This window comes from Nannobrachium achirus (assembly GCF_963921795.1).
Source record: "Nannobrachium achirus genome assembly, chromosome: 16".
In the NCBI taxonomy this organism is placed as follows: Eukaryota; Metazoa; Chordata; class Actinopteri; order Myctophiformes; family Myctophidae; genus Nannobrachium; species Nannobrachium achirus.
Window position 1 is genome coordinate 19,859,945 of NC_137823.1, and position 14,838 is coordinate 19,874,782.

A 14,838-nucleotide genomic window follows, 5' to 3' on the forward strand; every position below is an offset into this window, starting at 1 on the left:
AATCACCCGTACAACCTCTGCGCAGGTCAGTTGATTCATACCAAATTAGCTAAAGACATCCATATTTGCTCACTTTAAAAACGGATCCATGTCAAAATAGTGTTTATTATGTCTATATTCATTTTTTTAATATCACTGTGCTGACCTGAATGGGAGTTTTCTGTGACAGGTTGAGAGGCAGACTGGGTGGCAGAGCGAGGCTGCGTGGCAGGCTGGGCTGTAGACTGAATGGCAGACTGGATGGCAGGCTGGGTGGCATGCTGGGTGGCAGGCTGGGTGGCATGCTGGGTGGCAGACTGGATGGCAGGCTGGGTGGCAGAGCGAGGCTGGGTGGCAAGCTGGGTGGCAGACTGGGTGGCAGAGCGAGGCTGGGTGGCAGACTGGGTGGCAGAGCGAGGCTGGATGGCAGACTGGGTGGCAGGCTGGATGGCAGGCTGGGTGGCAGGCTGGGTGGCAGAGCGAGGCTGGGTGGCAGGCTGGATGGCAGGCTGGGTGGCAGGCTGGGTGGCAGACTGGATGGCAGGCTGGATGGCAGGCTGGGTGGCAGAGCGAGGCTGGGTGGCAGGCTGGGTCGAAGACTGGAGAGTAGGCTGGTTGGGAGAGTGAGGCTGGGTGGCAGGCTGGGCCGTAGACTGTATGGCAGACTGGGTGGCAGACTGGATGGCAGACTGGGTGGCAGGCTGGATGGCACGCTGGGTGGCAGAGAGAGACTGGGTGGCAGGCTGGGTTAAAGACTGGAGAGTAGGCTGGTTGGGAGAGCGAGGCTGGGTGGCAGACTGGGTGGAAAACTGGATGGTAGACTGGGTAGTAGACTGGGTGGCAGACTGGGTAGTACACTGGGTGGCAGACTGGTTGGCAGAGCGAGGCTGGTTGGCAGGCTGGGTCGAAGACTGGATGGTAAACTGGGTGGCAGGTTGGGTGCTAGACTGGGTAGTAGACTGGGTGGCAGACTGGGTGGCAGACTGAGTGGCAGGCCGAGACCGGTTGGCAGACCGAGACCGGTTGCCATGCCGAGATCGTTTGATAGAGCGAGGCCGGGGGAATGCCCGGGTGATATGCTGGGTGGCAGAGCGAGGCTGGGTGGAAGGCTCTGCCAGTTTGAGGTCATACTTGCCATCCTTGCCCATGCGGTATCTCCTGGTTGTACCAGAGTCCCATTGGACCTTGATCCATCCATCCTTGAGCACATTTGTCCGGAGCCTCCCCTGCCCAGGTGGGGGTCGATCCTGCACCAAAGCACACAGAGCAGAGTCATTTTTATTGAAAATATGAGCTCATATGCTCATATACAACTATTAACTTGTATTAACTGACCTCATCTCCCCAGTCCCAATCTGGTCCTCTCACAACTCTGGTACCAATCTTCATCATGGAGACCATCTCTGGACCGGAAGTTCGCAGGGAGGCTGGACATGGTAAATGATACAGACGTTTTATACAAAGGACCTGTACAACAAATCATTTGAAATGTCATGTCAGTGCCATGGCATTGGTCCAACGTTAGGATTAGGGTTAAGTTTAGGCATAGTTTTACTGAGGTTAGGGTTAGGATTAGGTTTAGGCATAGTTTTACTGAGGTTATGGTTAGGATTAGGTTTAGGCATAGTTTTACTGAGGTTAGGATTAGGGTTAGGTTTAGGCATAGTAGCATTCACCAGGTTTGCATTCACCAGTCCAGCATGGGACTAATGCAGTCAAATGCTCTACCACTGAGACATGAGCTTCTTCCAGGGACTGCCCATAAGGTGAACTAAAACAAGCGCTCCTTTCTCAATCTTACTGGTTTTTCAAATAAACTGTAAGGGGCGTTATTGAGTATAGGGATGAGAATCAAAAGACAGAAGAGAAATGTCTACTTCTTAAGACCCACTTCTTAAAACTTACTTGAAGATTGCGTGGCAGGCTGGGTGACAGGAAGGATGGCAGAATGGGTAACAGGAGGGGTTGCAGACTGGTTGGCAGAGCAAGGCTGGATAGCAGACTGGGTCGTAGACTGGATGGCAGACTGGGTGGCAGGAGAGGTGGCAGACTGGGTGGCAGGAGAGGTGGCAGACTGGGTGGCAGCAGACTGGGTGGCAGGAGAGGTATCAGGAGAGGTGGCAGACTGGGTAGCAGGAGAGGTGGCAGACTGGGTGGCTGGAGAGGTGGCAGGAGGGGTGGCAGACTGGTTGGCAGAGTGATGCTGGATGGCAGACTGGGTCGTAGACTGGATGGCAGACTGGGTGGCAGGAGAGGTGGCAGACTGGGTGGCAGGAGAGGTGGCAGACTGGGTGGCAGGAGAGGTGGCAGACTGGGTAACATGAGGGGTGTCAGACTGGGGAGCAGCTGAGGTGGCCGACTGGGTGTCAGGTGGAGTGGCAGACTGGGTGGCAGGAAGGGTAGCAGACTGGGTGTCAGGAGGGGTGGCAGACTGGGTGTCAGGAGGGGTGGCAGGAGGAGTGGCAGACTGGGTGTCAGGAGGGGTGGCAGACTGGGTGGCAGGAAGGGTAGCAGACTGGGTGTCAGGAGGGGTGGCAGACTGGGTGTCAGGAGGGGTGGCAGACTGGGTGTCAGGAGGGGTGGCAGACTGGGTGTCAGGAGGGGTAGCAGACTGGGTGTCAGGAGGGGTAGCAGACTGGGTGTCAGGAGGGGTGGCAGACTGGGTGTCAGGAGGGGTGGCAGACTGGGTGTCAGGAGGGGTAGCAGACTGGGTGTCAGGAGGGGTAGCAGACTGGGTGTCAGGAGGGGTGGCAGACTGGGTGTCAGGAGGGGTGGCAGGAGGGGTGGCAGACTGGGTGTCAGGAGGGGTGGCAGGAGGGGTGGCAGACTGGGTGGCAGGAGGGGTGGCAGACTGGGTGGCAGGAAGGGTAGCAGACTGGGTGTCAGGATGGGTGGCAGACTGGGTGGCGGACTGGGTGGCAGACTGGGTGGCAGGAGGGCTTGACATACTGGGTGGCAAGGGTGGTGGCGTGCTTGCCAAAAAAGTCTGCCACGTGATCATTCCATGCTCATCTGGTTCTTCAAAGACCCGCCCCAGCCCTGGTGCCGGTCCATTCTATACCAGAGCACAAAAAGAGGTGTCAGTTTTGTTGAAGAAAACTATGGCAAAACATGTTCATCAATGACCTCGAGATCCAAAACAAATGAGGGAATCACAATTTGTAAAAACTGTCACACTGGTTTCATTTTTATAAATTAATGAACACAGACATAGCTCAGGGGTAGAGAAACCGTCATAAAGCGCTTTGGATAAAAGTGCTATATAAATGCACCATTTACCATTTACACACAGATCCAAGTACTGATCAGGAGGGAGTATGTCCAATTTCCACTGATGACAAAGCATGATCAACTAGACTGCACTCTGTCGAGGTGCCAACTTGCACATTTGTGGCCATATATGGCCTACTTGTGCGCCGGCAGAGCGTGCATGTACTACAGTACTTGCTGTCTGTATGTATGTGTATGTGGGTGGGTAAGTTGGCACACTGTCGAGGTACCAACTTCCGCCTTGCCATTTATATCAGGTTGCACCTGTTGGTGGGGACGTCACCAAGAACGGTGCTCCCTCATTGGCAAAAGGCCCTGATTTTTTTTACTGTTGGTCACAAACAGGCAGCACCGAAAGTAGTACTTGTGCACTCTGCTGGCGCAAGTAATAAACCACTATCTATCAGTGATATGCTTGTCTGTAATATTCACGATACAGATCCTTCTCAAAAAATTAGAATATTGTGTAAAAGTTCATTTTCTTCTGTAACGTAATATATTTTTTAAAACCTTCATATAGTTTAGATTCATTGTGCATGCAGTGATATATTCAAAAGCTTTTTTTGGTTTTAATTTAGATTCTTATGGCATACAGCTCATGAAATTAAAAAATCCATATCTCAAAATATTAGAATATTCCACACAGCCACTCAAAAGAAGCATTTATAGTACAGAAATGTCAAAGTTCTGAAAGGTTATGTTAATTTATGCACTCAGTACTTTGTATGGAATACTTTTGAACAAATTCCTTCATCAGTGGGGCGTGGCATGGAGGTGGTCAGCCTGAGGTACTGCTGAGGTGTTATGGAAGCCCAGGTTTTCTTTGATAGAGGCTATAAGCTCATCTGTGAGGTTGAGTCTGGTGTCTCTCATCTTCCTCTTGACAACACAACACAGATTCTCTGTGGGTTTCAGGTCAGGCCAGTTGGCTGGTCAGTTAAGGCCAGTAATACCATGGTCACTACACCAGTTACTAGTAGTTTTGGCTCTGTGGGCAAATGACAAGTGCTTCTGGCTAAAATACATCATCATCTCAATAAAGCTTGTCAACCTACGGAAGCATTAAGTGCTCTAGAATCCCTGGGTAGATGACTGTCTTGACTCTGAACTTGATAAAACGCAGTGTGGGCAAAACCAGCATTGCATTGTATTGCAGGTGTTGGTCCACTGTGTTTTATCAAGTTCAGAGTCAACACAGCCATCTACCTGGGGATTTTAGAGCACTCTGCGCTTCTGTAGGTTGACAAGCTTTAAGGAAATGATGATTTCCTTTAGCCAGAAGCACTTGGCACCTGCCCACAGAGCCAAAACTACAGTAACTGGTGTAGTGACCATGGTATTACTAGCCTTAACTGACCAGCAAACTGGCCTGACCTGAAACCCACAGAGAATCTGTGTTGTGTTGTCAAGAGGAAGATGACAGACACCAGACTCAACCACATAGATGAGCTTATGGCCTCTATAAAAGCAAACCTGGGCTTCCATAACACCTCAGCAATACCTCAGGCTGACCACCTTCATGCCACACCCCACTGATGAAGGAATTTGTTCAAAAGTATTCCATACAAAGTACTGAGTGCATAAATTAACATAACCTTTCAGAACGTTTACATTTCTGTATTATAAATGCTTCTTTATTTTTTTCGAGTGGCTGTGTGGAATATTCTAATATTTTGAGATATGGATTTTTGATTTTCACGAGCTATATGCCATAAACATCAAAATTAAAACAAAAAAAGCTTTTGAATATTTCACTGCATGCACAATGAATCTAAAATATATCAAAGTTTAAAAAAATCTATTATGTTACAGAAGAAAATGAACTTTTAAACAATATTCTAATTTTTTTAGAAGGATCTGTATAGACACTGAAAGCGTTATCTTTCATTATCAAACCTCGTGATCCCATTCCCGGTCTCGTCCTCTCATGATTCTGGTACCGATCTTCATCATGGACGTCAGCTCTGGACCAGAGGTGGGCAGGGAGGTTAGACATGGAAAATGATACAGATAATTTATGCAAGGGATAATCATAGCCTGGAATGGCCAAGCAAGTAGTTCTAAAGTGTAGGCACAATAAGCTTAGGCTTCAGCCGACACCTTCTTGGTCTGTTACTACACCAGAGGCATACGAAAAATACCTCTGGTGATAAACCCTGAATCCCTGATTGGTCCCTCGCTACTTCAGAGCGAGTGAAATCCAATCAAAACTAAGCGGTGCCAGACCAAATCTGCAAAAGACAGTATTTATTTATTTATTTGCAATATAATGGCAGATTCGGGTGGTTTCCAGGCTAGGATAATCAATGGGGAGCAGGTAATTATTGAGAAATAAACCCTGACAGGGTGATTAGATTCAAATCATACTATCTTATTAAAATTGGCTTACGGGAGGACCGTCCAGCGGACCGGCAGACCTCGTCGTCACGTACATGTCACTAAGACTATCCATACAAGGACTTGTGACTGCACCCAGATATGCCGAAATATCTTAAAGGGATATTTCACTTTCAAAAAAGCTTTTTGTCATTTTATCGTCTAATCAGGCTTTTGGGAACACCCTGGACAGTTTTTGAATTTCTTTATTCAGTATTATTATTTCCCCCCATTCTCCCCCTTCCAGGAGGTTCCTATACAAACCCATTATAACTTCAAACTCCATTTTAACCATGATGGATTCAATGAAAACTACTGTATTTTTTTCTGGTGACTCCGAACACCCTCCGAATACCTGAGCAGGCTGTGTTTTTTTTTATTTATTATTTTTTATAATCTTTTATTCTATTTAATAATTTTCATTTCCCCCAAAAATTTATAGAAATCAATGAGATTTTTTAGCGAAAAAACACGGCCTGCTCACATATTCGGAGGGTGTCAGGAGTCACCAGAAAAAGGACAGGTGTTTTAATTGAATCTATCATGGTTAAAATGGAGTTTGAAGTTATAATGGCTTTGTGAAAGTGAAATATCCCTTTAAGTTCATGCAGTTTTCAATAAGATTCTGACTTCGCTAATGTTCCCTTACTTGGAAATTGCATGGCAGACTGGGTGGCAGGAGGGCGGGTCACAATGGGTGGTGGCGGACTCGCCAAAAAACTCTGCCATGTGATCATTCCATGGTCATCTGGTTCTTCAAAGACCCGCCCCAGCCCTGGTGCCGGTCCATCCTATACCCAAAAAGAGGTGTCAATTTTGTTGATGGAAACTGTGGCAAAACATGTTCATCAATGACCTCGAGATCCATAACCATACAAGGAGTTCCCACTGTAACGCCTAGATATGCCGAAAATAGCCGAAAGACTAGCCTCGCGTAGCCAGGCATCTGCGAAGAGAAAATCCTGGTCAAGATATGAGGCAGAGACCGTTCAAGGAGGTGGGGCTGAATATTCGTGGAAGTTGTCTTCTTTTCACAGTGCGGTGTCCCTGCAAACGTATTCCCAGCTGGAAAAAAATCGGGTCTACGTCTCCTGCTCCGTCGGTTGCGCTCGCAATAAACAACATATAAACTAAAACATTGATTCAGGCGATATTACACCTATTAAGAGCGAGTTAAGAGCTACAATCTACTTTCACTGGGGAATGTAAACAGACCCCGCACCGCATGAAGTAACTTCTATTAAACGCAGCACTTCCGCTAGAAATCTTGGAACCAAGCGGAAGTCATATCTTGGCCAGGGTGCCGAAAGACAGGATCATTGGAATCGGGCAAAGAAAAAATTTAAATCAATTTGTGTGTGTGTGTGTATGTGTGTGTGTGTGTGTGTGTGTCAGTGGCGTAACAAACATGGGCCCCAATGCGGGGTGGTCACTGCAGGCCCTCTGCCAGCCCACCTTTAGAGACAATAAGCGTCAGCATTCGACCTTATGCACCAAACATTCTTAAGCCCTACTTTTTTTTATACATTAATCAACATTCCCTTACTTGGAGATTGCATGGCAGGCTCAGGCTGGTTGACAGGAGGGGTGGCTTCATCTTCTTCTTCTTCCTCTTCATCTTCTTCTTCTGCTCCAGCTTGATAACGTTTGAGGTCTGCAGCTGACAAGTCCACTGCTCTGGTATGCCCTGAGACAGACAGGCACGCACACACACGCGTACACACATTTTAACCATATAGGAGAAACTTACAATAGGGTTGCCAACCATCCCGTATTAGCCGGGACACCCCGTATTCTGACCAAAAGAGGCGCGTCCCATACATCACTCGTCCCGGTAAAGGGATGATGCACATAAAATATATATTTTTCTCTGCGTGCACCAGGCAGTGCATTCTCTCTGCTTGCCTGTGTGTTTGTGTGCTGTATTCGAAGGGCGCTAGGACCCTGGGGGTAGCGATGGAGCTGAAACCAGGGCCGCTATTAACTCAATAACAAATGTATTGAGTACCCCGTATGAATAAGCTTTCCATCAAGCCTGTTATCGATAGCGGCCCATGGCATCATGTTTAAACAATCAAGACAAGAGGCGATCAAGAAATTATTACAGTACTATTCATAATATAAAGCCATTTAACACTTATTGCACACTAACGAATTATTGTTTTAATGACATGTAATGATAATATGTGTTACTTTTGTCAATTGTCATCTTCATAGATGGTCGTCAGCCACAAACTCACAGTACAACTGGCCAATAAAAAAATATACCGGTTCTGTTCAGAATTTGTTGTCTCACATCTTTCCACAAATTATTAGAAAACGCTCAATAGTGGGCTTGATAAAAGCCCGGCTCAATAAGCAGGATCGATAAAGTGCTCATTGTAAAAATGTACGAGCACCATCCCTAACCGGGGGTGCACGCTCGTGTCGCATGTATGTACAGTATGTGTGTGTGTGCTTGTGAGTGTGAGGATCGAGCACATTACATTGTGTGTGTGGAAAAATGTGTGCTCGCCATGCTGCCACTGCTGTGATAGGAGCGATAGAGAAAATGCCCCAGCCTCCTAAAAAGAAAATATTTTATTCTTGAAACAAACAATGGGAATACAAACTGTGTTCAGCCCGTGAGTGGACATGTAAGACACCTTGTGTCTACTATAGGCCTACAGTAAACATGCCGACTGCCGACACGAAAAGGTTGCTGCGTGTGATGAATTACGTTAGTATATCAATAATATCATGATAGCATAGTTACATGGACTGAGCTTCAAAAGCATGAACTGCACTAACAAACTGAACAGTGCTGTTTAATGATGCAAATACTGCAAAGAAAATCCAAGGCTGAGATGATAACAGTCAACGTTCTTTTGAAAGAATGAACTTCCTGCAGAAGGTGAGCTCTGTGTGTATGTATTACTGTGGGGTCTTGAAGTTTGAAGAGCTCACAGCAGCAGATTAACTGTTCCCCCTTCTCTCTAGCAGTAGGCTATATTGTATGCACCAATACGAAATTGATCAATGTCAGGTGTGTGTGTCTTAGTACAGGCTTATCATAGATAATATTGTATGGTTGAAGCATTCCATTTCCTTGTGATATGGTATCAATATTACTTGCAATCATGTTACAGTTAAGGCATGTTTTCATTGCAGTTCCGGAATTTTCGTTTTTTCTTTTCGCGTATTTTCACATGCTCTCATCGGCAGCAAAAATGCTGGTATCGCCTAAAATACCTCGTTTTCACTTAACCATTGTGACGGCATGAAAACCAGTGTTGCCAGATTTTGCGAGAGAAATAAGCAACCAGGTGTACGAAACTAAGCCCCAAAATATTATATTATTATATTATCTAGGCCACACAAGCACTTTAAAACTATATGCATCGCCGCATCAGCTACTTGAAAATTGGCAATCTACAAGCTCACAACAAATAAAACGCAACCAGCTAATATCAATACAAGCAACTTTACGGAAATCTAATCATAATGCAACGTGTTGCACCTGTGGGCTTTAGATTAGCTTTAGACTCGCTCGCTGCTCAAAATACTTTTAATCATCACACAACGACGACTAATCGTGCATCTTGTTGAGAACAGCTTGTTTCTTTCGGAACCTCTCCAGTCCCTCTGCAGATAGTGGAGGAAGAGGTTCCAAAAGGAGCTGCCGTTGAGAAATCTTTGCAATCGCAGGCAGCCAGCCATGGTCACAATGTGACTTTCTTACTCTATAGCCTAACACGCACGCACGCACGCACGCACGCACACACACTTACAGTAAACTCCCCGGTGACAGCATTCAAGCCAACATGGACGGGGTGTAAAAAGTCAGACGGTAGAGAAATCTGTGGACGCTCCTTCTTCTTATCGGCTGAGAGAAAGAGAGACAGAGTGGAACATTAACACTAACATTAACCCTAACCCTATAGGTGAACATTCAACAAAGGTTTGCTTATACAATAGATTTGATGTGGAGGGGGGGAACAGAGCAGACCACGTACGGAGCCCTGAGGGACTCCAGCTAAGCTCTCATCCTGAACACAGAGAACACGCTAAGTCAGAGGTTCTCAAACTTGTTTTGGCTCAGGCCACCCCTGTAAATATAACACAAGTGTCACCCATGGCACCCCTGAATGGCATTGATGCCAGCAAATTAGATTTACAGTATGTCATATTACACTATGTAAATAGAGTATGTATCCTTCCTTCCTTTGTTAAAACCTGAGAAGCTGGAACGATAAACTGAAGATTGCATCTCTGTCAGTCGACCCTCCTTTTATTAGGTCCATGTGTTATTGTGTTGTGCATTTTTTCAGTTTTTTTGTTATTCTTTAAGTAAAAAGCTACAGTACAGCAGAGTACCAAAAGCACCTAAATCCCGCTCTGGCTTGATGTTCCTTTTATGCCCATATATGGAGATCACTGATGTCATCACGAGTCACACTAGCAAATGAATTTTGTCCTTGTCCATGTTATGCCCATATATGGAGATCCCTGTCCCGATGTCATCAATATTAAGCGCATATCTGGAAATGCCCATATTTGATAATGCCCATATATGGGCATGTTCTGAAATCACATTGTCGGCTATCATGCAGGTCCATATATGGGTAACTGGTCCGATATACATCACTGGCTAGATGGCCAAGAATTGGCACAACGTCGCCCTTTAGGGCAAGGTCGCATGTCGCTCTGAGGTGTCTTACTAGTTTATGAGATAACTAATTCATGGGTTGCATTTGTAGTCCTACACCAGCCATTTTGAGGACCAACACATGTGTTTTGATTAAAATGGAACATTGGTTCTATGCCAATCAGACAAATTGAACACCTGTGTTGGTCCTCAATATGGCCGGTTTAGGACTACAAATGCAACCCATGAATATGGAGACTAGAAGCAGCGCTCTTCCGAGCACAGGTCTCCGCCAGATGAGGAATGTTGGTTGTGGGCATGCATTGTTTAGTATTGACTGATCATCGAGTTGTTTAAAATAGATGTCAATCTTAGCCAATCACGATAGAACAATCAAACAGATCTGTCTTTATCACATGACCAAAGATATTATGTTTACCTATTTGCTTGATATTTAGATAAAATGTGAAGGACAAATAGGCCTTAGCGAGTGTGCACAGAAAGTTTTATGCAGATCGGTGCAGTTACAAGTCAAGACACAACTGCCTGTTATAGCGCCACCATGAGGCTGATTTGTGTTTAAGTGGCATTTCTTCCTCAGCCCAGCTGGAATGTTTGTGCACAGTTTCACCATAATCGGATGCTGCATTCATGATGTGCACCATTTTGTTCATAACGGGGCCACCCCTGCACACTTTAGAAGTCAATCTTAGCCAATCAGGATGGAATATGAAAGATCAAATAGATCTGTTGATCACATGACTATAGAGATCATGTGTACCGATTTGCATGAAAATCTAAAGGAGTAGGCTAATATTTAAAAAAGAAATCTTTTACATGAGAGGCCCACTGTGTCCTTCTTGTTGTCTGCATCCTGCACCACGAGGCCCACTGATTCCTGCACCATGAGGCTCACTGCATCCTGCATATGTTCTTTTGGGAGGGTCTGTTCGTCCTCGATCGTCAGACCCTTCAGGGCTTCTTCCAATATGAGATGATCTGCCATTTCTGGGAATATTTAGAACGTTTGTTGATTACTTTTGATTTAGTAATCTTTTTTTTAGGTCTTAAATGTCCTACATGACACATTGTGAGCTTGTAGATCTGCTAGATTTTTTTTATACATTTGAACAATTGGGAAATGTAACATTCTGCACAAGGAGTACTTTTGGATTTTGATGCCAATAATTTTGCCCTTTTACTCAAGTAGGTGTTGAATATGGGGCATTTACTTGTCAGGGCACGGTTACACCACACTTTGATTCTACCCCTGAGGGCGGATTCTGCCAATGCATCTCAATGGGAAAGAAGCTTTTTCTTTGGCAGCAAACTGCTCCAATCCCATTGAAATGCATTGGCAGAACCTGCCCTCATACTATGAGGGCGGGTTCTAGGTAGAATACAAGTGTGCGGTGTGACCAACCATGCACTGACAGAGTGTTATTGCATTGCTGTAGCTATTGATACTTGTACTTAAGTAAAGTACTTGTTTCCACTTGTTTGTTGACAGCTTGTGCAGACCAGAACAGCTGTAGAGTTTACCTCTGACCTGGAGTCATGGCTTCTCTGTCAGACCCTTCATTATCAGATGATGCTTGGGTTAACCCTTTAAAGGGATAGTTCACCCAAAAGATAACTTTTGTATCCTATTGATTACTCACCCCATCAGGAAATCTATGAACGTATCTGTGAAATCTAGGAAAACATCAAATCTGCATCACAATTGTATACAACATATAGTAGTGGGGTCCCTGATTCATCTGTTTCTCACCTAAGGGGTCCTTGCTTCATCTGTCTCTCAGCGAAGGGGTCCCTGCTTCATCTGTCTCTCAGCTAAGGGGTTCCTGGTTCATCTCTCTCAGCTATGGTTTAGGACCCCCTTGGTTCATTTAAGACATTTCATCAATTAAAAACAAGTAATGAAAATAGCAGATCTGCAAGCTCACAATGTGGTGACGAGACAAAAAACACAATGAATAAAATAAAATAATAAAAATAACAAAAATTAGAAGTAAAGTGAAAGTGAATTAGTGAAAATAGCAGATCTGCAAGCTCACAACGCGTTGCTTCACACATATCTGCTATTTTCACTAGTTTGGGTCATGGGGAAACGTCCGATTTCTCACTGCAGTAGAGGATAGTTCAATTCAACCCTAAATGTTTGGAAGAGAGTGGAGTGTACCGGTATCTTACCGCCCCACAGACAGCGTTCCATGCAGAGGAAGAGTGAAAAAGAGAAACAGACTTATAAGACAATATAAGAAAATAGACAACAGCAACAAAATGCCCAACCCTTACCTCAAGGAACAGCTCGAGCCACGGACCTCCACTCACAACCTCCGCTCTGGAAACACTACAACCCCCCCATGGGCGCCACCCCTCCACTGTGGAACTCACTCCCAGACCAGCTCAGAAGAGTCTATCATGCTTTCCAGAGAGAGGACTGAAGACTAAATACTTAACTTTTTCAAATAAAGCGTTCGGTATGTTAGCTACTCTGGTGTTTTTACTCCCTTATCTTTGCCCTCTTTTTTAAGAACAAAGTCATTAAGTGCTTGACAGAAGAATCAACAATACAAAGACTAATCAACAATGCAAAAACAGCAACAACACATCAGAAAATAAAAGTAAAACATATAATGGAATAGATAAAAAAAAAACAATAACTACATTAAAATCAAGAAAATGGAGAGTGCTAGGGGTTGAAGGCATATATACAAATATATTATTATTAGTAGTAGCCTATTAGTAGTAGTAGTAGTAGTAGTAGTAATAGTAGTAGTAGTATCATCTTCAGTCAGTGATTAGCCACAGCAGTCATTGGAGGAATGTAGAACTGTACCGCCCCCTCGACCACTCTGCCTGAGGGCCAGTCTGCTGTCTGCACTGCTGAACCTCAGACTCAAGAGCACACCTCTTACCTGCCAATACAATACATTTTGAGTCACTTGTAACAGAGTGTTTATTTAGGCCTACTGCAGCTTTGATACTTTCACCAGCTCCTTCTCGTCATGCACCAGAAGTGGAGGCTTTTTGTATACCATTTAAATAGTTTTGGGAAGGAAAGAATTCATCTGTTTGTTCCAAAACGACAGCAAACAATTGCTGCTATTTGTTTCAAAAAGCTTCATATCCTGTATAGCCTACATAACATGTGCATATAACAACACATCATGGCAACATGCCAATCTCCTTTTCACTTCCTCAGTCTCAATGTTTCTTTTTTTTTTTTTTTTTTTTCTCACCTTTGCCGCAAAGTCGCTTGCTATTGTTTCCCAATCTCATATGTTCAAATCAATGCAGCTGACAGGTTAGAGGTGACGGTCATTGGTCAAGCACTTCATGAGTAGGAAGGAAAGAGGCGGCCAAGCACACAGTCATACAGTAAGAAAGACAACATAAAATCAAAACTTTGTCTTGTGTGTAACAATGTTTCACACAAGACAATTTTAAGACATGATTAATTTAATTGTGGCGTGGCAGTCCCTTTGAAGAGAAGGGTGGTTAATTAAGTGCATTTCATCAACGTATGAAGTATGAATTATACACTCGCACTTAACATAAGCACTGAACACTTTAACTCATTCCCTGCCAGGCCCGATAGTCCCGAGATTATTCCAATGTCTTTCCCCGCCAGGCCCGATAGTCCTGAGAATTAAAAAAAAAAAAAAAATCAAAAAAAATTTTTTTTCAAAAAAAATTTTGGACCCCAAAAAATGGAGTAGGCATGATAGCAATCGCGAAATTGCATGTTTAACCCCCATAGCAACCCCATCTTTCAAGCATGGCAGCCATTTTGGCAGCCATCTTTGTTAAACATAGTGGCTGTTATCTCATGAATGCCTGAACGGATTTCCATTCGGATTTTTTTGTTTGAAAGCTGTGAGCAATGTGGACACACGTGGTGCATTATCTAGGCATGGGTGTGCATGATCCGTGCACACCCAATTACATGGAAGTCTATGGAGACGAATGGCAGGTGGGAGTACGGAGGTATGTTAAAATGGCGGTCAATGTGTTAATAATATTTGGAATTCATCAACGTTCATCAAACATTTTTTCCCCCACCTTGGTGTGAATAGTTTGCTGTCTTTTCAGAGAAATTAAGCATAGCATTAGTTTATGAAGGGTAAGTGAGTCTAGCCCGCTTCAGTTATAATCAGCTGTCAGTCAGATCCTTCTCTTCTTTGACCTGACTCTTAAATTATAGAGCATCGCAGCGGAAGTGGTTTACTGGTGCCACTTAATCGTCATTCATTTTCCCCATAGACTTTAAATTTATAACAATTATGTTAAAAAGTTATACTATGTAACTTTTTTAATAAAACAAATCTTAAAATGTTCCTAACTATTAAATCGCTAAAGTTTTAGAACACCCACTCCGTTAATTTCAGCCCCAAAAGCCTTTTCTTTATATGTTTTCTACATACCCTTGACAGGGGCTGTATTTCCCGGCAAAATGATGTCATCTCCCACATGTTACACTACCGGCCAATCACAGCGCTGATCATACACCACCGGCCAATCACAGCGAGTCTTGCTGTCTCTTCAGAAAATAGCTTCCCTTAGCAACTGTGTTTACATTG

At 44.4% G+C, this 14,838-nt stretch overlaps 1 protein-coding gene across 1 annotated transcript in view; it reads right to left on the reverse strand.

The window, feature by feature from the left end:
- LOC308300880 (uncharacterized protein) overlaps window positions 1-14,838 on the reverse strand; it is a 39,858-nt gene that overhangs the window by 3,655 nt on the left and 21,365 nt on the right. Inside the window, exons 5-12 of the mRNA XM_080744776.1 lie at window positions 11,090-11,260; window positions 9,396-9,490; window positions 7,172-7,312; window positions 6,275-6,416; window positions 5,146-5,213; window positions 1,885-3,034; window positions 1,315-1,406; window positions 146-1,226 (exon numbers count right to left, since the gene is read on the reverse strand). Of these exons, the coding sequence (XP_080600902.1) occupies window positions 146-1,226; window positions 1,315-1,406; window positions 1,885-3,034; window positions 5,146-5,213; window positions 6,275-6,416; window positions 7,172-7,312; window positions 9,396-9,490; window positions 11,090-11,260 (2,940 nt within the window). The remainder of the gene's footprint in view (window positions 1-145; window positions 1,227-1,314; window positions 1,407-1,884; window positions 3,035-5,145; window positions 5,214-6,274; window positions 6,417-7,171; window positions 7,313-9,395; window positions 9,491-11,089; window positions 11,261-14,838) is intronic.